The sequence below is a fragment of the Stegostoma tigrinum genome, chromosome 11 (genome assembly GCF_030684315.1).
Source record: "Stegostoma tigrinum isolate sSteTig4 chromosome 11, sSteTig4.hap1, whole genome shotgun sequence".
NCBI lineage: Eukaryota > Metazoa > Chordata > Chondrichthyes > Orectolobiformes > Stegostomatidae > Stegostoma > Stegostoma tigrinum.
The window spans coordinates 65,926,206-65,954,064 of NC_081364.1; the positions used below are offsets into that span (position 1 = coordinate 65,926,206).

General features: G+C 40.2%; 1 protein-coding gene across 2 annotated transcripts in view; it reads right to left on the bottom strand.

The window, feature by feature from the left end:
* Window positions 1–2,469: 2,469 nt before the first annotated feature.
* The window catches only part of ip6k1 (inositol hexakisphosphate kinase 1), an 83,286-nt gene continuing 57,896 nt past the window's right edge, over window positions 2,470–27,859 (bottom strand). For both annotated transcript variants that reach the window (XM_048547514.2, XM_048547515.2), the window contains 3 exons: window positions 27,192–27,373; window positions 14,704–14,879; window positions 2,470–7,716 (listed from right to left, as the gene is read on the bottom strand). In XM_048547514.2, the coding sequence (XP_048403471.1) occupies window positions 7,216–7,716; window positions 14,704–14,879; window positions 27,192–27,373 (859 nt within the window). In that variant the 3' untranslated portion in view covers window positions 2,470–7,215. The remainder of the gene's footprint in view (window positions 7,717–14,703; window positions 14,880–27,191; window positions 27,374–27,859) is intronic.

The window sequence follows — 27,859 nt, forward strand, 5'->3', positions numbered from 1 at the left end:
ACACTGTTTTTCTAGTCTGTCAACTAATTCCCAATCCATGCTACTATATTACTCTCTAACCCACATGTTTAACTTTGCCTTTGTATGAGGCAATCAAAAGCTTTCTGATAATCTAAATACACCATATCCACTGGTTTTCCCTCATCTATTGTATTAGTCACACTGTCAAAAGACCCCAGTAGATTTGTTAAGTATGTTTTCCAATCATAAACCCATGCTGGTTTTGTCCAATTCTGTTGACGCTTCCCAACTGTTCTGTTATTACATCTTTTATAATAGACTCCTGCATTTCTCCTGTACTGATGTTAGGCTAAATGGACTGTAATTTTATTTTTTCTCTTCCTCAGTTTTTTTTATAATAATAGGTTTATATTTACTACACCAATCTGTAGGAACTGCTCCAGAGCGTATAGAATTTTGGAAGATCACCGCCAATGCATTCAATATTTCCAGGGCCGTTTCCTTTAGCACTCTGGGATATAGATTATCAGGCCCCTGGTGATTCATTAACCTTTAATACCATTAATTTCATTAGCACCTTTTTCCTACTAATTTCCTTCAATTCTTCCATCTCACTAGAATCTTTATCTTCTAACGTTTCTCAGAGGTTACTTGTACCCTCTTCTGTAAAGACAGAAGCAAAGTAGATGTTCAATTTTACTGAAATTCTATAATAATTTCCCATCTTCTGACTGTAAGAGATCTACACTTGTCTTTACTAAACTTTTTCCCTTCACTTATCTATAGAAGTTTTTGCAATCAGTATTTATGTTCCCTATAATTTTACTCATAACATATCTGAAGCTTGCTGCTTTTTCTATCAATTTTTGATAGTTCTTCTTTGGGTCTAATACTACCCCTAAGTTATTTTGTAAGCCAAAACTAAGCCACTTTTCTTCTTTCACATCAGACTGGAATGAATAGTTGTTGTAATTCATGTACATGTTCTTTAAATATGAACCACTGCCTATCTACCCTCACCCATTCAGTGAGATCCCTAATTGATCCTTGTCAATTCATGCCTCATATTCTCAGTTCCCTTTATTTTGATTCAGGAGCCTGGTTTCAGATTTGACTACTTGATTCTCAATCTTAATGAAGAGTACCATATTATGGTTGCTCTTCTCCAAGGAACAAGCACAATATGATTGTAAACTAATCCTTTCTCATTGCAGTCACCGTCTAGAATAGATCATTCTCTGGTTGGTTCTTTGATGTATAGGTCTAAAAAAAACCCATCATGTGCACACGCAAGCAAATTCTCTTCCACAATCTTTGACCAATTTATATGTAACTTAGTAATAATGTACTCTTACTGAATGCATTTAAGATTTCTTGCGAATAGCCTTCCCTTATATCTCTATGTTTGGGGGGGGCCACTGACAGCAGCAGATAGTCAATTACTCCCATTGAAGATAATCAGGTCACTACTAGATGCATCTGACCACAATTGCAACTGGATCCAAGCTGCTTTCCATGTTCCTACTGCCTGTCTCAGATTATCATTGCTCTGTAGTTCCAGGATTTTTTGTTTGATTACAAGCATAGTATTATTGCTTGCTTGACAAGGGACGAAGAATCCAGAAAAAAAAGGGTTTGATGGGATTATGCTAATAGCTTTACATCTGCTATAAATGATCTCTTGCAGCACGGGTCTGCAATTTTGTTTTACATAAATAAGAAATGGCTTTACAATCCTTGTATTTCTTCTCTACTGTTCGGTCCCTTTCTTTTCGGCTCTTAAACCTGGGTTTATCTTACCTTGGTACGTTTAACTTTTGTCTCCTTGGCTGCTTTGTTCCCTCTTCTGGAATTTATTCTCAGCACACTGTATCTTGAAGTTGAATACATGCCTATCAGTCTTTATTTGTTATTCAGCAGGTGCAGTGGTGAAGATGAGGCACTAGGAGGAACACATACCCAGCCTTATCTTCCTGAGTTTGGTGTGGGAGCTTTAAAAAAAATCCTTCACAGCTGTAGGAACTCCTGGCTAAAGTAGCTTTTATTGCCCATCTCTAATTTCTATCGAGAGTATGATGGTGAGCTGCCTTCTTGAACTGAAACCAATAAAATGGAACTTATACAGAGATATTAATGTAAAACAAATGTGGTAGTCTGATTTGAATAGACACTGTCGCAACCAAAGCTCATAGCAAGGCAGAATCTAGTGAACAGCTTGACCTGCATCCCCTCCCAAGTTTCAAACCCTCCTGATGTGGAACTAGCCAGGGTTGGGCGGTGTGGGGGTCAACATCCTGGAACTCCCTTCTAAACTGCACTGTGGTCGTCTATACACAGGTGGGCTGTTACAGTTCATAATCATATTCTCAATATCAGTGAGGAATTGGCAACAAATGCTGCCCTTGATGTTTTCCAAATCATGTTTCCCCAGACCACAACGAGATCACCTATCTACAAGGTTTAACAGATAATGAAAGATCAAGCAGAATTGTATTTTCCTAAATGTATTTATTTTGTACATAACTGTGACAACTGGGAGGTAACACTGTAAACACAGATCACAAGGATACAGTTTGCTCATGCCCATAGATTCCTGAAGAGAGGGTCTACCGTTGAAGATACAGTCACACAATAGAAATACAGTGAAAAAACATTGAAACTACTTTGAATAAATTAGTAATATAACAAAACAATTACCCCATCTGTTCGAAGCTGAGGGGGTTTCCGTCTGGTTTTAATGTGCAGAAATTTAATGTTTCCCTACATTTCTGCAAGATTGTTGTAGTAAACTATTAGGAGCCCAACGTGGCTTTCACAACATCGGTGAACAATAAAAACATGTTCAACCTTGTCCTTCAATTCCCCCCATTCCCCTCCACCCCCCCTTTCCATTGCTGAGCACCACATCAAAGCTGCAGTATCCCTTCTGACCAGGTAGCCTCAGCTCATGGTACATCAATTGTACACAGCACTCGAAAAAGAAATTTACGCCTTACCCTGCCCTGCATTCTTCATAGTGCAATAGTTGGACTACCAGTCCCCAAGGTTGGTATTAACGAAGTAAGGAACACCATGAACCATGAGGGGCAGTACTAACAGAATGCTGTCAAGAAATCAGAGATATCCATAAATAGTTCCTAATAGGCAGATCTCATTCTGCAGGAAAATATGTTTGGCAGCACAGTGTGAGGAAACACCAGATCCACAATTACAAACAGGCACACTTTAAATTCTAGTTGCTGCAAATGGCCAGTGGGCAGCTGGAGTAAAATTCTGTTAGTGCCATTCTACAGATCAGCCCTTTACATTTTGTCTTTTTGAAAAACAGAAAAGTTTGAATAATCTAAAAGTGGACAAATATATCCAGATTTGGTTGTTCCTGTATGGTGGGCAATCACTTTATGTGCTATGACAGATCTGTATATTAGTGCTTCTCAGGCCAGGTAGCTCCAGACTGAGTTTACCCAACGTGCTTCCAGGGTAAATTATTGCTCGCAATCTTAACTATTTGCAACAACCTGGGACCGAGCAGATGATCGTTATCAAAGTTAATACTGCAGGCATTCTAAGATCACCAAGTGCTCCAAGACCCTTGGCAAATCTTGTGCAACTTCTTTAATTCTCTATTTCTTTAAACTGGCTTTGAATTTTAAAACTGCTGTATTTTCACTCTGCAGAAAATTACAAAACAGGAAGTTGGAACCGGACATTTTAAAATTTTCAGAGTTGGGCTGTCTCTCATTTTCTGGTCCCGTCAACCTCTGGTTCTCTGTAATTGGGCAGGGTTAGATGGAAGTGTCACTCAAATGCTGGTTCCTCAGTAATATGCTGCCATAGAAACAAAAGACCTAAAAAGATAGGTGCAGCTCAGAAATAGAAACAACACTTAACTCATTTGTAATTGTTTTTGAAAAAGTCTTCAAACAATTAAGATACAACAGTTTAAATATTAAAAAGTACATTGTTAAACAATGGTAGCCCATATGTTACAAATTCTGGGCTGAATTACTTCACTGAGTACATTTAGTTCATTGTCAATGTCTTGGAGGGCCATCAGGATCCAGTGCTGCTCAAAACATACTTGCCAGTGGCAGGTTTATTGAGTCATCGAATTGGTGCAATGCTATTCAGAAAATATGCAGCAATAGTTTTATTAAGAAGCAAGACTGAGGGCTGCAGGGATGTTTAAACAGCACTATTTGATGTTTCTTCTCCCATGAGGTAAGAGAAGGAGATTGAGTGAGTGGAGTGACTGGTTTATTTGTGTATATGGAACTTGAACTTTGAAAATCCTACTAGAATAAAATACTGTATTTACTAAGTCTTTACTTGCTAAACTAATTAGCAATATGCATCTGCCACTAAAGTACCACTCAAATACCCAAAATGTTTGACTCCTTTAAGCAGCCATGTTGGTCCACACCCACATATGCCCACAAAAATAAAACAGATTAAAAAACAATTCTTGAATTTAAAAATATTAGTAATTCCCCTGATAACGTTCTCCCCTACGTAACCCTCTGCTGTCTTCAATGTTATTTAACTTGTGGCAAATCATTTCCAGATCTTTAACCCTTGATACTGTCAGCCTGAATGGACATGCACTGATGCTGATGACCTTCACTGCTGCACTACTGATCTATGGCTCCCAACATGCTTCATTAAACAGTTGGCTCCAGGTCAAAGTGACGGTGAAGTTCATAGCGACCTTCTTCTCTTTCCTCCATAGTACTAGGCACAGTTCTGTTTTCTGGAATGTAATGGATTGCATGTATGGAAGGCAATAACAGAACTTCCTCTTTTCCAGGTATCATCAAGAAGTCCTCCTATCACTTTCACTTCGTCTTTGCCTTTTTCAGTGCTGAGGCACTGGAATAATGACAGTTCAGTAACTCATTTATGGGCTATTCCACAAGGAATGCAAGTGCTTAGTTTCTGTGGGGAGAAAGGGGTTTAGTATGGGACGGTCACAGTGACAGACATGCATCAGAGTGCTAAGGTCCCTGGCCACTGAGCCCTGGAAACTCAATTCATCCATTGAATCGTATCCAACCTCTTACAAATAACCAGATAATGTAAATGAATTTGGATTCAGGGTTATGTTGCGTGCACGAAAGCTTCAAGTAGAGTGCATTAAGGGCAGGGAAGTTTACAAATGAACAGAATTACACAGAATATTCTGTGCCTTACCAATATGCTATAATAGTGTTAGTTAATTTGGGTTTGATAACACATTTTCAGAAGCATTCAATGGTGTGCCAGGAACTTTGAGAGCAGGACATGTATTAGCTCAAATGTCATTTTCTGCTGCCTAATGCATGTGAACAACCCTTGCTGCTCTGCTCCATGACTGTTACACTCACTGAGAGAATCATCCAGTAATGAAGCCACTAAGAAGGATTACGGTCCAATCACCTGGTTAAACAGGGTCAAGCAAATCAGAAAAAAATTCCATGAGCTGTTTATCATTGCTCTTTTAGTTGAGAACTTACGCTGGAGTCACTCCAGCAGATGCTGCAGGCTCTTGCAACTTCTTGGTGTGTTCTATTTATCATGTGCACTCTATGAATGATTCACCCCTCCTCCTCCTTTTACAGCATCCAACATTAGGATGATACCAGTCACAGTTTAAATATCTGATAGATCTAGCTAACTGGCAGTGTTAGAACAATGCTAAGAACTTACTATAGACCATACATACACCCAAAAAGGCAGGATAATGGAATTACCTCAATCCAATTTTCCCAGAGACAGCTTGGCATACAAAAGTTTGATGCTCATGATAAAATACTTGTACAACAGCTTGAGCTGACAGCACTCTGATTGGTTCATCAGGCCATGCAGTTTCATGTAACTGTACTCTCTAAACTTGGTCACACAGGGCAATGCTTCAGGTCAGTGTCTGTCTCTGGGGAAAACTGCTCCAGGTTTCAGCTTTGCTTACTCAAAAGGGGATACTGCAGTTTTATGGGATGGATAGTATCCTGCAAACCAGGGCTCTCAGAACCTCATGATCCAGACTGGAACATACATTTCAAAAGACAAAAATAAAGATTTTGGAACAATGTAACAAAATAGCAATCTTAAAAATTACACAGTAGATTTAGTTTGAAACTCGTAACTACTGCAAATACTCGTAAGCAAAGATGTATAAAGTCAAATATTCTAAATAAAAGGATGGCAAACTAAGCTTCATGTTAGGAACAGCTTGCAGGTCTGTTTTATAAACAAACCTGCCACCTGCATTGTGCCAATGTGCTTTCCTGTAAATTACTAAATGTCTCCACTGTATCAGCAGGATGTATTTCTGTAATTACACAAACAATAGATGAAAACCAAATCCTTCTGGGAACGGGCAGCAGGAAATAGCTCTCACTCTTCTGATTACATTCACTGGAGGTTCGCGACAGTCTGAGCTTATTTATCTTCAGTGTCCAGTGTTAAAAAGGAAAGATTGCACTAGCTGGAAGAGCCTTATTTTGTGGTACTCATATCTAACACTTGCACAAAACCCTAACCTCAGGACGCACAGTCCTTTGCAGTAATCCGGCGTTGGTCCATGATCTGACTCTTGGGACATTCATCTGATGTGTCTTCTGAGGAATGTGCAACAGCCTTCCAAAGAGCTAGTGAGCCATAGGCTCTGTGCATTAAGTCGCTGGCACAGTGAGATTAACCCTGGCAAGGTACTGAAGGGAATAATGTTCAAGGGAAGAAGTGAAATTCAAAACAAACCCACACACCTGTCAGCTAAAGAACCTGAGTGTTAACTTATGGAGTCCTTCACTCACATTCAGGTGGTCGTAAATGAGGAAAGTTGTCCCAGCATTTACAAATATACAGCAATCCATGCAGTCTCAGTCTTTGGGAGCAGAAGAAGATTACCTGGCCTGCTTGCTGCTTTGGTACCGAGTGGGTGCCCCCCACACTGGCACCTGCCACTTTATGGTAGGCCTCAGTAAGTCAATGGCATTGCTCCCTTTTTACAAGATGCATTAGTATCAGTACAGGCAGTGCTGCTCCACGTGACTATGTAACAACTTTATACATTGTGATATAACAAACAGTTCGAACAACAAACTCACTTTTTCTCTGTCTAGCAATTTGCCAGAAGTTGACAGTACTTTTGTCTGTGGCATCATCGCTGCGATGAGTATCTAAATAAGCAGTCATACGGTATGTGCTTGAGAGGGAAAGGTCATTACCCTTCCTTCCCGAGTTATAGGTAAAGAATTAGGAACAGTTTGGAATATGCTACTGGTTCTGGAGTTGAATCTCTTCCAGAATACTAATGAGATTCTCCAGTCCAAATATATAACCTGTGTCAGGCCCATCATGCACAGTTTGGTCATCCCGAAACCCTTTGAACGTGCTGTGGGCAAAGTCTATCATCCGCACGTCAATTTTTGGCTGATCCTGAATGCTGCTCAAGGAGGAAGATGCAGATGAACTGGTGCTTGCCTGCAGGTTCTCTTGGTTCATCGCCCCTGTGGATTTGTTTCGATTGTCTGCCTTTCGGTCCTTTCCATCATAGATAATCAACAAAGAGCTGGAGTAGAAGCGGTAAGAAGCTTGCTTCTCCAGCACCTCCTTGAGGTTGCGAAGTTTCTGCAGAATAACATCAAACAAGTCCACACGCAGGTACCTGCCGTTGTGCAGAAACTGATACAGTGCTTTGCTAAACCCTTCGATGGAAAGACTACGACCATAATACTTGTTCCTGCACACGTAATGCCCTGAGTCTAACTGGTACACCTGAAAAGACAAAGCACGACTGGTAAGTATGGCTTTTTGGACAAACAATTTACAACGAAGTTTGCTGTTGGTCACTTGAAGTACTACAAATTTATTTTCAACTTTTATATCCAGATAGGGACATTGAAATTCCCATCTACAGGTATTATTCCAGCAACATATATTACTCACTCAGCCTAAAGTCTATCAGTAGCTCCCCAGTTAAAAATAACTCAATTATAATGTTTTTACTTATTCACAGTTATGATGATGAAGGTTGAGAGGAAGTACTGAGGCAGATATTATGCAAAATCAGCAGGGATAGGTATGGACAGTATCGCAAACAGGAATGGCAATTGACATTGTATGGAGCAGTTGCATGACCTTTAAATATTGCAGTAATAAAGGACATGGTAATGGTTACTGCAAGACTGTGTGCAGGAAATATATTATCAATGGAGAAAGAGACAGCAGCACAAGGCATTGACTGGCAGGGATTACTGAATGACAATGTGAGGGAATTGGATTAACATTAGTTGTACAAATGCTTTTTTGTTCTGCTGTGTTATTTCAACATTCATCGCAGAGTTGGAGATGAACAAGCTGCATGTGAGGGGACAGCAGGTCAGTGAAGGAAGCATGCGTTTGTGAATCTGCCCTTGCCCTTTTCTCTCCTACAGATTGAGGTTTATGCTGGGACGGTCCTATACACTAACAGCTTCCCAACACTTCTCTCGACTGGCTGTGCTTTGTGATCATGAATGTTGATCAGCTAAAATCAACTGCAGTTGGCAACATGTTGAAACAAATGCTTTTCCTTGCTCAAGTATCTATTTCAAGCTCAGGTGAAGACATGAATATTTGGAATGGGGTTCCTTTAAGGTTCTTGCGAAGATTTGTAGCTCAGGTTGTGTCGAGATTGTTGGCTTGATATAGGCCAGCAATGGGGCGTGTGATCATGTTTCCTGTTAGAGGAAGTTGGCCAACTAGCTGCACTCCCTCCAGTCTATCTGCCAGAAGGATGACTGACATGGGTCCAAAACTAATCTCTGACTGTTATAGGAGTGCTACTTAGCCATTAACTGATGCAGCAGGTAGTTTGTTTTCTGTGATTGTTTATTAGCATTTCTTAGCTTCTAAAGAAAGGAGATTTTTTAATCAGTCTGTTCAGACTTATGTCATAACTCCAGAGTCGATGAGACTTGAACCCAGAGCAGCTGGCCAGAGACAGGTACCAAAGTACCACAAACCCTCTAAACAAACATCAGCCTGATCCTTCCTAACCAATGACCCTCAATAGGAAAATTAGCCTTTAATATTGTAATCAAATTGTTCAGTCAGGTTTTGACACACCTCTGGAACAGGTTGTATTTGAACCCAGCCAGCTGGTTCAGAGCTCAGGACCCTAACACTCCACCACACAAGCACCAAGAAAACCACTCCTTAAATGTGTGCTCTAAAGAGTATCTGTTGCTCTCCTCTATCGCTTGAACATGTCCTTAATGTCATCAACTGTGACCTTTTTGCTGCTGTCATGTTTCAGATTGAATTACTATGCAAGACGTAAGATTTCCCTTACAATCTGTTACACCTTTGTAAAACTACCTATCAACTTCTATCCTGGGTGAAAAGCCCTGGTTTTTCTCATTTTTTTTCTCATAAGTTAGGCTATGACACCAGAAATCAAAGTTCATAGTTTTGCTCTGATCAAACATTAGCCATCAGATGATTTAGTGACCAGCAATGGCAGCGAGAAAGATGTGACCTGACTAGAATACTGAATGGTCTGAACACAACTTCCTCTGGTGTTCACTCTATTGTTTTATTTACTTAATTAATGGCTGTTCTGCAGTGTCTAGTTAAGTTTAGCATCGAAGCATATAAGCCGCTTCCAATTTCTTATTAATCTTGGCACTTTATTAAACCAAATGCAGCGCTTAACACATGTTGAATTTCACCGAGAAGGAGAGCTTATATTTTACACAACACTCTTTTCTACTACAGGGTGTTTGAAAGCTCATTGCTTATGTAAATAACAGCAACCAACGTGCAAGTAAGAACTTAAAACATAGTAGTGGAAGCAGGCCATTCACCCATCAAGTCTGCTCTGTCCTTCAAGGGTCATTCCTGATCTGATCATCCTCAATTCCACCTTCCTGTTATTTTCCCACAACCCCTGATTCCTCGCTGATTTAAAACCTATCTCAGCCTTGAATATATTTATTGATGCAGCCTCTGTGGTAAAGAATTCCAGTAGATTCACTACCCTCTCAAAAGAAATTCCTCTTCATCTTTGCCTTAAATGGGCAACCACTTATGTTCAGATGATGCTCTCTATCCCAGACTCCCCCAGAGGGGGAAATAACCTTACCCCCTCTACGCTTAAGAACGTTAAGGTTTCTTGTCATTCTTCAACACTCCAAAGAGTACAAGCTTAACCTGTTCAACCTCTGCTCATGACATTACCTCCATATCTGGGGATCAACCTAGTGAATCTTTTCTAGACCGTCTCCCATGCCTAAATATTTTCTTTAGATAAGGGTACCAAAACCATGCTCAGTATTCCAGCTGTGGTCTGACTAGTACCGTGTATAGTTTTAGTAAAAAACCTCCCTCCACTTAAATTCCACTCTGTTTGAAATAAAGGCCAACATTCCACTTACCTTCCCTCATACTTGTTAAGTTCGAATGCTAATATTTTGTGATTTACATACCAGAATTTACAAATCCTCCATGCTGTAGCTTTTTGTAGTCTTTTCCAATTTAAATAATATTCAGCTCCTCTATTCTTCCTGAAGCTCACTTCCCATTTACAAAGTTTTTGCCCACTCATTTTAACCTGTCTATAATCCTTTGCAGACTCTTTGTCATCCACAAACTTTGTAATAGTGCATTCACTTCCAGCATCCAAGTCATCAATGTATGTTATAAATAAGTGTGGCTTTAGCAGTGATCCCTTTGTACCTCCATTAGTTACAGGTTGCCATCTAGAAAATGCCCTCCTTATCCTAACGCCTTGTCTTATTAGTTAGCCAATCTTCTATCTACATATAATATACTACTCCTAAAATCATGGCCTCTTTCCTTATTAAGCAGCTTAACACTGTGAAATGTCTTCCAAAAATTCAAAATATATTACATTCACCGTTTCCCCTTTATCTAGTGTGCTTGTTGCCTCCTCAAAGAATTTAGTATATTTGTCAGGAATGATTTCCCCTTCATGAAAAGATGCTGACTCTATTTGATCATATTATGTATTTCTTTATACTTTGCTATTACATCCTTTATGATGTGGAGGTGCTGGTGTTGAACTGTGGTTGGCAAAGTCAGAAATCACACAACTCCAGGTTATAGTCCAACAGGTTTATTTGAAAACACAAACTTTCAGAGCCTCACTCCTTTTGCAGGTGTAAGAGAGAGAGGTAATATCAGACCCAGAATTTATAAGTAAAAAATGAAAGGGTCACACCACTGAGGAGGGTATATTAAACAAACCTAAGATGCTGTTAAATCTTTAATCAGTTAGAAGGTTTTAATCGATTAATATGTATATGCAAATTCCAAAATTCCTTTGAAGTCACTGTCCTGAGAGAACAAAAGATTTTATCAGTGTAAAGAAGAGTGACATTTAAGGTCAGACAATGCATGTTAGGTGTGAGGCCTTGATTAGAATCTATTTATGTTTTGGTTTGGAGTCAGACTGGTTTTATTTCTAAAGTTTGAATTTATAAAATGCCACATTGACTGTCTATAAATTGAGTGCTTTTTGAACAAAATAGAATGTATCGGCAAATACAAATTCTCCCCATAGATTCACGTGTGTGTGGGTGCTGTGTTGCATGTGAGGTGTGTGTGGGTGCTGTGTTGCGTGTGAGAGACAATCCTAGTGAGTGCAAAGGAGTGTGTGTTTGCGAGACCATGGTGTGTGTATGATAGAGGACCCTTTCTGATAGACTCCAACATTTTACCAATAACGGATGTTTAGCAACCTGGGCTATAGTTACATCCTTTTGTTTTCCTCCCTTTTTGAATAAGTGTGCTACATTTTACTGTTTTCCAATCATCTGAGTACTTCCCAGAATCCAACTGTTCTTGGAACATTACGACCAGTGCATCCACTATCTTCGTAGCTATTTCTTTTAATATTCTATGATGCATCCTATCAGATCAAGGGCACTTATTAGTCTTTAGCCCCATTTATTCCCTAGTACCTTTTCTCTAGTGATAGTGAATGCATTTATTTCCTGTCCCCCTATTCCCGTTGAATAATTAGCAATTTTGGAATGTTAATTGTGTCTTCAACTCTGAAGACTGATGCAAAGTATTTATTCAACTCTGCTGCCATTTTCTCATTCCCCATTATTATTTACCCTGCCTCATTCTCTAATGTGCTGATGTTAACTTTGGCCACGTTTTTAAAAAAATGTACATTTAAAAGAAGCTTGCTGTCTATCTTGATATTACTTCTAAGTTTACCCTCAACGTTCATCTTTACCCTCTTTATTATTTTTGTGGTTGGCTTTTGTTGATTTTTAAAACTTCCCAATCCTCTAACTTACCACTAATATTTGCCACATTGTACGTCTTTTCTTTCAATCTGATGCTTCCTTAACTTCCTTGGTTAACCAGGAATTGCTATCCTCTTCAGGGAATCCTCCTTCCTCACTGGGATATATCTTTGTAGTGAGCCACAGCTTATTTTCTTAAATATCACCATTATTCCTTAACCTTCTTCACTGCTAACCTCCATTCCCAGTCTACTCTAACTAGCTTGACCCTTATTTCTTTGTAATTATCTTTATTTAAATTATTTCCAACCTGCGTTTTTCCCACTCAAACTGAATGGTAAATTCTACCAAGTTATGCTGACTTTGTCCTCTAGGATCTTTTACTCTGACATAATTTATTTTACTCCCTCACTTGACATCACCAGATCCAAAATAGCTTGATCCCTACTTAGACCACTAACATATTGTCTTTGGGCACTGTCCCGGAAATACTTTAAGAATTCCTCCTCATGGTAACTCTTCCAATCAGAATACCTTAATCTGTTTAAGATTAAAGTCACCATGATTAACGTTCTGCCTTTGGTGCATGCTCTCAATACCTCTTGATATATTCTCTGTCCCACCACATAACTACTGTTAGAGGCCTGTGGGCTACTCGTTCCAGTGTCATCTTCCCTTTATATTTGTTATCTCTACTCAAATTCTACATCTTCTGATCCAAGGTAATATCTTATTTTCGAACTTCTTCCATCCTGTACTAACAATGCAACCCCACCATCCTTTCCTTCCTGTCTGCCATTTAAAAAAAATGTCAGGTATCCCTGAATATTTAGTTCCCAGTTTTCATCTCCTTGTAATCTTGTCTACATAATGGCTATACGATCACACCCATTAACCCATTTTTGTGACATTAATTCTTTGCTTTGTTGCAAATACTACACATTTTCAAGTAAAAAGCTATTAATTCTGCCTTTTCATGTTTCATCCCTTTCATTCTTCATCCCTGTTTTTGACCCTATTTACTTCTGCTTTTCTATGATGTATGTTATGTCTCATCAACTATGTTTTTTGTTAGCTGTACTGTAATGCCTTCATATCCTCTTGCTTTGTAAGCCTACATAGTCCCTCTTCCCAAACCCTTCCTCACTGCAGCCCCACATCCAAAGTACTCTAAAGCCCTCTCTACAGCTCAAGATGGTCCCAGCACAGTTCAAGTGAATTCCACTGGAATAGCTCCTCTCTAGCTCAGTACTGGTGCCAGTGACCCACAAACTAAAACTAATTCCACCCACACCAATTTCTAAATGATGCATTTCACTCCTTGGTCTTTATTTTCCCAATGCCAGTTAGCCTGTGGCTCAGGTAGTAATACAGAGATTAACTTGGAGGTCTGGCTTTCTAATTTAGCTCCTAACTGGTCAAAATCTTTCACCAGATCCTTGTTCCTCATCTAGGCAATGTTACTGGTATCAATATAGATCACAACAACTTGATCCCTCCCCTCCTCCTCCAACTTCTTCTCTTGTTCTGAGGAGATGTCCTTAATCCTGGCAATGGGGTAGTGAAGACAGTCTTTGGAACTTGTGCTTATACCTGCAGGGAAGAGTATCAATCCTAATTATACTGTCCCCTACCACAAATACAATTTTATTTCCTTCCCCTATTTAAATGTCACCAAGGTACCATGGTCAGTTCTCTCATCATCCCGACTGTCCTCATTATATGCTGTAGATCTTGCAAGAATTTTGTGATTGCTTGACAACTGCAGCGTCTGGGGCTCCTCAATTGTAACTGCCTGAGCCATTGTACCTGCCTCGCTTGCAGTCAAACTTGCCAGTACCCGACTACAAATCAATTTTTAATCACATCATTTGAAGGGTGTGACTGTCCTCTGGAGCAAAGTGTTCAGGTAAACAACGAGGGAAACTGTTGTTCTTAAAATGGTACAGGTCAATGGACAGACATTGTTTGAGACACCAGGAGAATTTCACTTCTAGTTTGAGAAAAAAAATCAAAATCAAAAAGATTTAATCAAAGTTGGCCTTAGTAACAAAAGGATTAAAAAGAATTTAAAGAGGGATTTTACTGTAGCTCTATTAAATTGTATAACGTCTGGAGTATTCCATACTGGAACACAGCACATATTCACCTATTAACACCACCCACCTGCCTGCAAATTAAGTTTGCGCTTAACTGATCATTTAACCTATCATTTAATGTAAATTAGAAACCTATCATTTAATGTAAATTCAAAACTCTTGTCACGCGAACACAAAACTCTGTCACCTCAGCTTTCCTTCTTCCCCACTATCCCACTCCAACAAGTACCTGGTACTTCATGCATTGCACACTCATTTCTTACCTATTCAACAGTTTTTTTAAAAAAAAGTTTGAACTCCATGACGGGAAAGTTAAGTTTCTTTCAGCAGCAGATAAACAAAATAATTCATGTCAAACTGAATGGTAGGCTACTTTTTATGATGCTAACTTAGTCACTTACTTGCATTCCGCACACTCGCACACCCAGTGCTCCAGAGGTACTCAGCTGACATTTTTTTATCTGTCGTGCTGCCTTCTCCTCAGATGCATCATCCCCATGCTGCCTGGTCCCCATCTTCAGGTCCAGAATACAAGGATAGCCAAAATGATGAACCACATTCTCCAGGAGCAGAAACTCTTTGAACAGCTTTGTTAAGGAGTGCCTATACTTTTATGTCCAAAACCAGAGTATTATCCGAACATAACAGGCACAATGTGCGTAGTGGTTATGTTAGTGGACCCTAATCAGCTAAGGATGTGCACTGCTGATTAGGAGACAGGACAAAATCCCTCCAACACCAGCTGGGGAAATTCAATTAAATAAATCTGGAATATAAAGCCAGTATCAAAGATGTTGTCATTAAAAACTCAGCTTAATTCACCAACTCCTTTAGGGAAGGAACTGTGCTATTCTTACCCACTCTGGATTATAAAGTAACTGCAGACTCACAGCAATGTGGTGGTTTTGTAACTTCCCTCTGAAACAGGTGACCAAACCACTCTGTTGTATTCAAGGAGAAAGCTCACCATCACCAACTCAAAGGCAATAAGGGGTAATAAATATCAGTGTTGTCAGCAATGCCTAAATCCCATAATTTTTTTAAGAAAACTATTTCAATTGAAAGGGGATTCACTCAAAGGGTTTCTTATCAGTAGTTCTCTGTTCCTCTGCCTTAAAGTGAGCTCTTTAGACCTACATGCCATAAGAAGAAATTGGAATAGTTTGTCCAAAATTAAAATGGCCCATTAGCTCCTTAGATACTCTGATTATGCAAGAGACTTTCAAACTAAACTCTCTTCATCACAAATTCCAGTCAAGAAAGAAAATAATGTTTTTGATATCTGTATACGTAATAAGAATTACTGTATCAAACAATGGCCAATAAGCTCTGACAACATTTTAACAATTTAAAATGCATTCCTTTATAAATATTTTCACTTTCTTTGTCACTGTCTCCCATCCTCTCTCAAATACACTACCTCATGCTGGTATCCAGTCATTACTTCAGCTTTCTTACATGGTATTTCTATATATTCGAGTCTTGGTAGTGAGAAGTGATGCAGATGTTTGACTTTACTGCCAGGCTGATTCCTATTTCACTCACATCAATGATTTCCTCATTACCAAGAGGATTCACTCTGTAATGGTCAGAGGCAGAAATCTAGAGAATTTTTACATCAAATGTTTTGATCCAGGGCTAATAAAGCCAAAAATGGATAGCTTAGCACAGATCAAAACCAAACTTAGTTGTTTCTGGTTGTATGGCCTAGTACCAAGATTCTTATTAATGCTTTTAAAAATGATATCATGTGGACGGTCAGCTCAAATATACTTCTGCAATCTTGATTGTAGAAGTGGCTTTAAAACACTGACCAAATATTGGCAAGAGGGAAAAAGAAAAAGAAAACACAAGGGCATAGACTAACATGAAGGACGAGAAATGACAGATGGAGGGATAATTATTTAAGTGTATTCATGAGGGCCTGTGTAATGCCAAAGGGTTTCTAAATATTTGCTCACTGTTCTGAGTCCTTGCAAGCTGTAGCATGAGAGGAATATTTGGACCCTATCCTAAGTAGAATTCTTCCACTGCAATCACCCTGTAAGTATCAGACACACACAGCCCTGACAATGTGTAATGTTGTAAAGCTAGCACTGCAGAGTCTGATTGAGAAGACTAGACTATATTATGGAGGGAATGGCCCTATTATTTCCACCCTCACTTCCTTCTATATCCTTGGATGCATCTCATCCAGTGCCTTTCCAAACATAAGCACAAATACCTTATCCAATACCACTTCCACATCAATTTTAAATCCTTCAACTGCTTAGGAAGCAAACGTAAATTTCCCTCATTTAATCTTACTGCTTCTTCAGCTCTGTCTTCCTTTAAGACATTCTCCAAACCTATATTTTTGACCAAGCTTTTCGTTATTGTTCTAAATTTTCTACGCGGCTCACTTACAATTTTAGTCTGATAATGCTCCTGTGAAGCACTCCGGCACATTTTACTATATGAATAAAACAGTGTTTAGTCTCAGACTGGCTTTGTCTTTCACATACTTAAAGCCACAACAATGCTTATTTTTTGCACTGAGAATTTCTGGCATGTAGCTTTTAAGCAGGCCTTCTATCAGACAGCAAAAGATACTGTTTTCTCCACTTTATGAAATCTACAGTTGCTCCACCCATAGCTCAACAATGGAAAAACAATGGGTTGCAATCAGTAACTTCAAAACACAACTACGAGAAGTCGGGACCAACCCAAACCCTAACCTTAATTCAGTCACTGCTTGCCAGAAGCAAAGCAATAACTTAGAAACTGATGACTCCACACTTGTAATTATAAAGTAAATTAGGAGCACAAATGCTTCTGCTAGTTGGATGACAGCCAGGAGTGTATGTACAAAAATAACCTTCATGTAGGTTACTCCTTCGGGACCAATGCACAATACTCCCAGACATACCGACAGACCAGATTGGTCATAAACAAGGAAAAACTAAATTGCTTATTTTCGAACTATTTTCTGCATGTCCTGGCTTAAGTCACACAACTGCACCTTGCACCTTTTCCATTTACATTAATAAAGGCATCATCTGTTAAGATGAAACTATACAGGGTCCAGACAAGGACTCTGCCATAATAAATGATATTCACACAGTGTGCTATTTGTTATACCCAAAACCAACACATCTAATCTTGAGCCTGTGATCTTCATAATGTTTAACTGAATCAGACAGCACCAGAAAGATAAGGAATCTGAGATTGTGTGAAGGAGGAGCAGAAAATCCCAGGGGGGACAAGTCTGGGCCAAGAAGTATCTAAGGAAGATGATCTTAAAATGGAGGACGGTTCAAAGAAATTACAGAAAAAAAATGTTACCAGTATCACTGGGAAAATTATTAACCACAAAGGGAATCTGTGGCAACTCTTTCATACTGCACATTATAAACAGGCAGCATTAAATGTATTGTGTATCATTACAGAACAGCTGACTGATTTCAATTAAACATTATGAAGATCAAAGCTTTAAGATTAAATGTATTTGCAGATAGGCATGTGAATTAATGAATACTTCCAGACATAGTATATACAAAGGGATGTCTGCCGAAGGACAGTTCTATAGTTACTTCTCTACATGATGTGATCTTGACCATTCATCATCAATTGCTTGTGGAAGCTTCTTATTTTTAATATCAATCAGCGAATATGACAAAGGAAAATAATGCACAAGGCAGCTTCAGACACTGGTTGATGCGTTGTATACAAATAACATTTGGTCTATTTAAGGACACTGACATCTGGGAAGTTTGTAGTTGCAGCCTGTGAGCAAGCAAACCTTACCGAACATTTAATAAAAGCAAACATTGCGGATCCTGGAGACTGGAAATACTCAGCAGGTCTAGTAGCACGTAGACAGAGAAATAACAGTCAAGGTTTTCAGGTGATTATAATTCTTCAGTTATATAGCCCACTTGGTAAAGTGTGCTGATTCTCAAGCCCCACTACACTCAGGCTCGATGCTAACTTTAAGTCATTAAAGCATGCAAAAACTGTTAATCTATCTGTCTGATGGAATCAGGTAAAACAGAATATATTGACCAGTTTTCTGTACGTAACAAGAACTACTGTTTACTGTAAATAAACAAGTTCAAACCACAAGTAGACAGAAGTGTCAACAATCAATGGTTTAAACACTATCCCCATTTTAAAAACCCATACACACACATTCAGACAGACAAACAAACAAACAAAAAATGTTGATGTCAAGGGCAGAGGAGAAAAACACTGGGAAACATAGTTCATAGAATCCCTACAGTGCAGAAAGAGGCCCTTTGGCCCAACAAGTACACACTGACCCTCAGAGCACCCCACCCAGACCCATCTGTCTAATAACCCCCCTGATCTAAACATCCTTGAACACTACGGGCAATTGAGCATGGCCAATCCACCTAGCCTGCACATCTCTGGACTGTGGGAGGAAATTGGAACACCTGGAAGAAACCCATGCAGACACAGGGAAAACATGCAAACTCCACAGAGATAGTCAGCCGAGGGTGGAATTGAACATAGGTCTCTGGTGCTGTGAGGCAGCAGTGCTAACCACTGAACTATCTTAGCACCAGTCCACAGAAACGATGAGATCTTCCCTTTGCTTCAAGATATTCTCTTTTCCTATCTCCTTCTCCAGATTTTTTTCACCTCTCACAAGAACCACACGGTGAAAAGTGCATTCATTATTAAATCTTTTAGTCGCCGGTTAAAGGCAATTCCTTACAGCAACTGGTGACAGAGAATAAGTGGCTTTCTTTGTGGTCTAGGAAGATGAAGATGCAAAATCCACTCCTTCAGTAGTCCAGTGGTTTCATATTTATTTATAAACACTAAAGCCGCTGACCTGTCCAGATGATAATCAGCAAGTTGTCATTGTGCTATTGACCTTTGACATCCACAACTGGTTATACTGGACAAAACAATTAGCAATCTGTTGCTGGATGAATCTCACTCTGCAACTTCTGCCCCCCTCCCGCGAACTGTACCATGGCTTCTTACCTCTTTTCTAGCCTCAGGGAACTGTCTGTGTGGAGTTTGCACATTCTCCCCATGTCTGCGTGGGTTTACTTTGGATGCTCCAGTTTCCTCCCACAGTCCAACGATGTGCAGACTGGGTGGATTGGCTATGCTTAATTGCTCAGTGTTCAGGGATGTGCCGAGAGTTTAGTCAGTGGACTAATAACTTTCCATCGTCCGATATCAAGATGCTTCCTTATGGGCATAGAAAGTAGAAATTCAAAATTCACCACAGAACATCGCATTACAAAATGTGCTGCAAATTTAAGAAAATTATCAAGAGGCAACCAATTCCAATAATTGCACATTACTGTTAGTGGTATTGCAATTTGTCCCATAATAGAAGGAACCTGTCAGAAAAGCAGCTTAAGTGAAGTATTCAAGCAAACCATACTGAAATACCACTCTCTTCCTTCATGAAAAACACACTGGTAAGTGATCAGTTGTGAGAAAACTGTCTTCATCCACTAATAATGAGAAACTAACTTATCATGCCTAACACAGCCAATTCGATAACAACATACACACTTCATACTCCAATCAGCATAATGTTTCTCAGATATTCAGGAATAAAATCAGGAAGTTCTTCTTCCTAGATGGAATAAAATTTCAGAAATTTCTCTTTGAAAAGTCTGTGCACGTTAGGTCACTATAAGATCTTGAAACAGAGACTGATCGATTGTTGCATACAAGAAATCACGAGCCATTGTTTCTTACCTCTCAGCTCATGTCCTGCTGAAACACCAATCCCAGGCACAGTTTTAGGAGCTGATAATCTTCTATTTAACCTCCCATCCTCCACAACGTTCAACTCATCCAAAACCCCACAGTCCACATACTATGCTGCAGTCGGCTTCTGGACCCTTTATGACCCCAACCTGATCTATTTTGGGGCATAAACTCAAGAATCTATAGTGCACTCACTTAAATGTTCTGTTCCTCTGATTTTAACGTTTTGCAGATCTCCCCTTGTCTTTATTCTACCATAAGTAATGTCTTCTGCTCCCTTTGTCTCACTTTCAGAATCCCCTCCCTCTTTTTGGGCAGGCAATAGTACAGTAGTAATGTCACAGGGCGTGTAATCCATTTTGTTATGTGGCAGTACCACAATCTAAATGGGTCAGACTTCAAACAGATCAAACAACTCAAATCAGTCCATGAGGTGCTGTGCAGCAGAAGTACGTTCAACAACAACCTGTAATCCATTGCATATCCATAACCATCCATCACCATCAGGCTGAGAGATCAACCTTGATTTAATGAAGGGTGCAGAGAGGAATGCCAGCAGCAGGACCAGACGTACCTAAAAATGAGGTCTCACTCTGGTGAAGTTACAACACAGAACTATTTATATGTCAAACCGTTGCAGCAGCATGCAACAGACAGAACTAGGCAATGCCACAATCAAAGGATCAGAGTTAAGATTTACAGTCCTATTACATTAAGTTGTAAATGGTGGTGAGCAGTTAACAACTTACTCCACAGCATATGGAAGCTCCGTAAAATTCCCTATCCTCAATGTTGGGAGATGAGCACTGGCACATTGATGCAAAATTAAGGATAAAGCAGCTGCAAGAATTTTCAGCCAGAAGTGCCAAGTGGATGTGATCCAAGGAGGTCCCCGGCATCACAGATGTCTTCAGCCAATTCAGTCTACCAGATATCAAAAACTGGTTAAAAACCCTGGATACTCCAATAGCTAAGGGCCCTGACAACATTCCAGCAACAGTACTGAAGACCTGTGGTCCTGCATCCCTAGTCAAACTGATCTAATACAGCTTCGAAATTGGCAATCTACACAACAACGTGTAAACTTGCCCAGGTATGCCCTATATAAAAAATAGCAGGGCATATCCAACCCAACCAATTATAAAAACAAAGCTGCTGAAAACGCTCAGCAGGTCTGGCAGCATCTGTGAAGAAAAATCAGAGTTAATGTTTTGGGTCTGGTGACCCATCCTCAGCTAATTACCTCCCCATCTGTCTATTCTCAATGATCAGTAACGTGATGGAAGGTGTCGGACAGTGCCCTGAAGCGGCACTTGCAAAGGCATAGCCATCTCCCTTTTGCTCAGTTTGGACTCCACCAGGACCTCACAGCTGTCAACCTCATTAGAGGTTTGTTGACAAATGTGGACAAGAGCTAAAGAAAAGTGGTAAGATAAAAGTAAATGCCCTTAACCTCATGGTAGTCTTGGCACAGGTATGCAGCAAAACTGCAGACCATGGGAACAATTAGAAATTTCTCCGTGAGGTGGTGTCACGTATATCAGAAGGAAAATAGCTGTATTTGCTGGAGGTCAATCATCTCAGCTCCAGGTCATCTCTGCCTGAGTTTTTCAGGGTAGATTATTTCTCATCACTCTGTTCACAGTACTCAGAAACAGGAGTAAGTCATTTGGCCCCTCAGGTCTGCTCCACCATTCGATGAGATCGTGGCTGATCTGTGGCCAAACTTCATATACCTGCTTTTAACTCATATCCCTTAAAAAAAACACTAATCTCAGATTTAAATTTAACAAGGTATCTAGGAGAAACTGCCACTTTTATAAGACTGTTCCAAACACCTATTACCCTTTCTGTGCTGAAATTCTTAACAGTCTGGCCCCAATGTTTAAATATGCCCCCTAGTGATAGAATCTCCAACCAGTGGTAACAGTTTATCTTTATTGGCCCTGTTTTTTCCTGTTAATTCCTTGAAGATTCCTTAACAGTTTAAATTCTAGAGAAAACATGCCTAATTTGTTTAATCTCTCCTCATAATTTAAGCCCTGAAGTTCAAGTATCATGTTCTAAACAGACAGTGGAGTCCTTTAAGGCCAAAATATCCTTCCAGAGGTGTGGTACACAGATAATCTCACAGTATTCCAACTGGGCTCTCAGCATAAGTTCTGCACCTTTGTACTCCAATCCTCTAGCTCTCGAGGCCAGCATTCCATTAGCTTTCTTGATTATCTTCTGCAGCTTTTCATGGTATTTTAAACCTTTATGCACCTGAACCCCCAAGTTACTTTGGAAGTCATTGTATTTAACTTTACGACATCTAGAAAGTATCTTGATCTATCCTTTTTCAGTCCAAAATGGTTAACTTCATATTTGCTTACATTGAACTGCAGCTGCCACAATTTAGCCTATTCACCTAGTCCATCATTACTCTCTGGTAATTTTATGCTACTATCTACACTATCTACAATGCTGCCTAATTATGTAGCATCAGCAAATTTGGATACAAGATTTTCTATGCCATTATCCAAGTCGTTAATAAATATTGTCAACGACAGCGGCCCCAACAAATCCTTGTCGGACACCACTGGTCACATCCAGCCAATCCTATCCATTATCTCTAATCTGTCACCTGCAACTCAACCAATTTCCCAGCCATGTTAGTAATATGCCATCAATCCCAGGGATCTCTACCTTAGTTGACAGCCTCTGCGTGACTTTATCAAAGGCCATCTGGAAGTCCATATTAAAAATATTCAATCAGTTACCCTAGCATTGATTACGGACTCTAAACATTTCTCTACTACAGTTATTAGGCTAACTGGTCTGCGGTTCCCTGGTTTTCCTTCTAACTCTCTTAAATTGTAGAATTTTCCAGTCCAGATGGATGACACATTTGATACATGGGAGGCTTTTAAAGAGAGGTTGATTTGAGTGCAGGACAGACATGTGCCTGTGAAAATGAGGGATAGAAAGGGCAAGATTAGGGAACCATGGATGACAGGTGAAATTGTGAGACTTGCAAAGAGGAAAAAGGAAGCATATGTAAGTCCTAGGTGACTGAAAACAGACGAAGCTTTGGAAGAGTATCAGGAAAGTGGGACCAACCTGAAATGAGGAATTAAGAGGGCTAAAAAGGGTCACGAAATATCTTTCGCAAAGAGGGTTAAGGAAAATCCCAAAGCCTTTTATTCATACATAAGGATCAAGAGGGGAACTAGAGAAAAGGTTGGCCTGCTCAAGGACAAAAGGAGGGAAGTTATGCAAGAAGTCAGAGAAAATGAGTGAGATTCTTAATGAGTACTTTGTGTCAGTATTCACTGAGGAGAGGGACATGACGGATGTTGAGGTTAGGGATAGATGTTTGATTACTCTAGGTCAAGTCGCATGGGGCGGGGGGTAGTGCTGGGTATTCTAAAAGGCATTAGGGTGGACAGGTCCGCAGGTCTGGATGGGATCTATCCCAGGTTACTGAGGAAACCAAGACAGGAAATAGCTGGGGCCTTAACAGATATCTTTGCAGCATTCTTGAGCGCAGGTGAGGTCCCGGAGCACTGGAAAACTGCTAATGTTGTCCCCTTGTTTAGGAAGGGTAGCAAGGATAATCCAGGAAATTACAGACCAGTGAGCCTGACATCAGTGGTGGGGAAGCTGCTGGAGAAGATACTGAGGGATAAAGTCTATTTACATTTCGAAGAAAATGGGCTTAGTAGTGATAGGCAGCATGGTTTTGTGCAGGCAAGCTCATGTCTTACCAACTTGATAGAATTCTTTGAGGGAGTAACAAAGTTGATAGATGCGGGAAGGGCTGTAGATGTCACACACATGGAATTCAGTAAGGCGTCTGATAAGGTTCCCTGTGGCAGGCTGATGGAGAAAGTAAAGTCACATGAGGTCCAGGGCATATTAGCTAGATGGATAGAGAACTGGCGGGGCAACAGAAGACAGCAGGTTGTAGTGGAAGGGAGTTTCTCAAAATGGAGAACTATGACCAGTGGTGTTCCACAGGGATCTGTGTTGGGACTGCTGTTGTTTGTGAATTACATAAATGATCTGGAGGAAGGTACAGATGGTCTGATTAGCACGTTTGCACATAACACTAAGATTGGTGGAATAGCAGATAGTGAAGGGGACTGTCGGAGAATGCAGCAGAATACAGATAGATTGGACAGTTGGGCGGAGAAATGGCAGATGGAGGTCAATCCAGGCAAATGTGAGGTGATGGAATTCAAGAGCGAACTATGTGGTAAATGGGAAAAGCAGTGGGGAAAGTTGATGCACAGAGAGATCTGGGTGTTCAGGTCCATTGTGCCCTAAAAGTGGCAATGCAGGTGGATAGAATGGTCAAGGCGGCATACGGCATGCTTTCATTCATTGGACGGGGTATTGAGTACAAGAGTTGGCAGGTCATGTTACAGTCGTATAGGACTTTGGTTCAATGACATTTGGAGTACTGCATACAGTTCTGGTCGCCACATTACCAAAAGGACGTGGATGCTTTGGAGAGGGCACAGAGGAGGCTCACCAGGATGTTGCCTGGTATGGAGGGCGCTAACTTTGAAGAGAGGTTGAGTAGATTAGTGTTATTTACATTAAAAAGAAGGAAGTTGAGGAGGGACCTGTGAGGTCTACAAAATCATGAGGTATAGACATGGTGGATAGCAAGAAGCTTTTCCCCCCCAGAGTGGGGGACTCAATTACTAGGGGTCACGATTTCAAGGTGAGAGGGGAAAAGTTTAAGGGAGATATGCGTGGAAAGTTCTTTACACAGAGGGTGGTGGGTGCCTGGAATGGGCTGCCAGCTGAGGTGGTAGAGGTGGGCATAATAGCATCATTTAAGATGTATCTAGACAGATACATGAATGGGCAGGGAGCAGAGGGATACTGATCCTTGGAAAACAGGTGACAGGTTTAAATAGAGATCTAGATCAGCGCAGGCTTGGAGGGTTGAAGGGCTTGTTTCTGTGCTGTAATTTTCTTTGTTCTCTGACACCTGTATTGAGGGAACTCAGAGATTATGGTCAGGGCACCTATAAATGTGCTCTTCTTTTTTTAAAACACCCTTGGATGGTAACTTTTGGATTCTGGGAATTAGTCATTCTTTAGGTCCATTCATTTCCTCATTGCTGTTTACTTAAGTTAACTTGATTCAGTCCCTGACCTGATCCACTATTAATTTCCTCAGGACTTCAGCAAGCTATCCTCTTTTTGTACTGTAAATATTGAGGCAAAGTAATTGTTCATAATTAAAACAAAGAACTAAAGATGCTTGAGATCTGAAACAAAACAGAAATTGCTGGAGAAGCTCAGCAAGTCTGTGGGAAGAAAGCCAAGTTTATGTTTCGATTCCAGTGACTCTTCAACAAAGTCTCTGATTTTCTCCAGTAATTTCTGTAATTATTCAGCACTTCAGCCATTTCCCCCCAGCCATTGACACTTTCCCTACTTTCAGCAAATTGCTGCTGTCCTTGAGTTGTTGGACCCTCACTGGTTGGCAAGGCAGTGGCCTTGTGGTATTATCGCTGGACTGCTAATCCAAAGACTCAGATAACATTCTGGGGACCTGGGTTCGAAATCTGCAGTGGCAGATGGTATAATTTGAATTCAATAAAATATCTGGTATTAGAATCTAGCTATGACCATGAATCCATTGTCAATTGTTGGAAAAACCCATCTGGTTCACTGACGTCCTTTAGTGAGGGAAACTGCCATCCTTACATGGTCTGGCCTACATGTGATTCCAGACCCAGTGCATTGTGGGTGACTCTGGGCAATAAATGCTGCCTAATAGTGATGCCCTCATACCATTAATGAATAAAGAAAACGTCTTTAGTTGTTTTTTCCTATTCATTTGTGGGATGTGGGCGTCGTTGGCTGGCCAGCATATCTTGCCCATTCCTAGTTGCCCTCGTGGATGAATACTGCTCCTGACCACCTGCTTTCCAATTGTACAAGATTTCTTTTTATTGATTTTGACGTCCCTTGCAAATTTCTTGTCATTATCCCTTTTCCTAAACCAGCTTTGTGATCGTTTGTATCTTTCCCATTTGGCAGGGAATGTGTTTTTATGGCATTTTTGTAAGCCCTTTCTTCTGGTTTAATGCTATCCCTGATCTCTTTAGTTGTCTATGGTTCTTTTTCATCCTGTGAAGTGGGGCTTTTCCCTTTCAGGATTAGAAACTCATTCTGTACTGCACTAAGTATTTCTTTAAACATCTGTTCTTCAGTTGTTTTATCTATTAGTGGACGTTCTTCATTTACTGTGGACAGTCTCCGTCTCATCACATACAAGTTATCCGTACCTTTATTTAAAATTCTACTAGCTGATTTGTACTTTTCCTGATGGAATATTCTCAACTTGCTTTGACAAGTGCAGTTCCACCAACACTCAAGAAGCTTGACACGATCCAGGAAAAAGCAGCTTACTCAGTTAGTGCCACATCCACCATCTTCAACAATGACTCTCTCCACCACTGAAGCACAGTGGCAGCAGTGTGCATATTCACAAGGCACTCTGCTACAACTCATCAAGGGTCCTCTGACAGCACCTTCTGAAGCCGTAACCTCTACCATTCAGGACAAAGGCAGCAGGCACATGGGGACACTTCCATCTGCAATTTCTCATGTCACTCATAGTTACTGTCACTGTTCCTTCACTATTGCTATGCCAAAATCACAGAATTTCTTTCCAAACAGTACTCTGTATCCCTACAACTCAAGGACTGTAGTAATTCAAGAAGGTAGCTCACCACAACCCTCTCCAGCGCAATTAGGGATGGTCAATGAATAGTAGCTCTGCCGAATGATGCTCACATCCATCTCTCTCCTCCTCCATTTAAGACCTATCACTTTGATAAAATTTTAGTCACCAGTACTTATTCTTTGTCCCTGCTTGCAAATGAATTATCTTTGAAGTTATTCCACATTAGAAAACCCTGTATAAATACAACTTTTTATTGGTATGGGTGACTGGTACAGTTACATTAACTCATGCTGAGAAGCAGAAGTATTATATATTTATGTTGAGAAGTAGTCAGGTACTACAATTACATTAGGCTGCATCAAATAAACAGGATAAATTGGAGGTGGTGTTAAGCAGTGCTGTCATTATGTTAAGTCCGGTACATTACAAGCAGTTCTGAGTAAAGGATACTGTAGAGTTTCCGATCCTTGGATTCTGAGCGCATGCGACTCAGCTGCTGCTTATGGCAGCGTAGACTCCAAGGGTTAAAGCTGATTTTCTCTGCAATCAGCGCACTGTTGCTGTCCAACATTTGGAAGGGAATGTCCGATGGAACCTGCAGCTCCACCTTTGGACTCTTCATCTCCTGAGTGCTGTAGGAAAGGCAGAATGATAAAAATAAACAGGGGTGAAGAGCAGAACAAAGTCTTTTCACACAGCAGTCAAACATATTCATTGATGATAGCCACATTGACCTGAATGCAGTCACAGTGCAATTCATGCATTTTACTGAATTAATGTGTATTTGATTCTATAATCCCAACCAAAAGATAGTTTTATATTTTACTGGTAACCTTCTATTCCTGTTTGCTGGGAGCCTTTGAGAAATATGCATTTATTATGGAGATTTAACGTCCCTTTTTGCTATCAATTCTATTTCCTCTTACATCAAAAACTGACAACTGGAAAAGATGTGTGATGCAGAAAGTATCCAACTTACAACAGCAACAGTAGTGTTACGGATTGACAGCTACTCTTGAAAAGCAAGCTGGTGGAAAATGAAAACAGAGAGCCCCAGTGTTCTGGGCAGTTTCACTTCATGCAAATCTCATTAACAGTAAGTAATGGTCTGCTGCTTG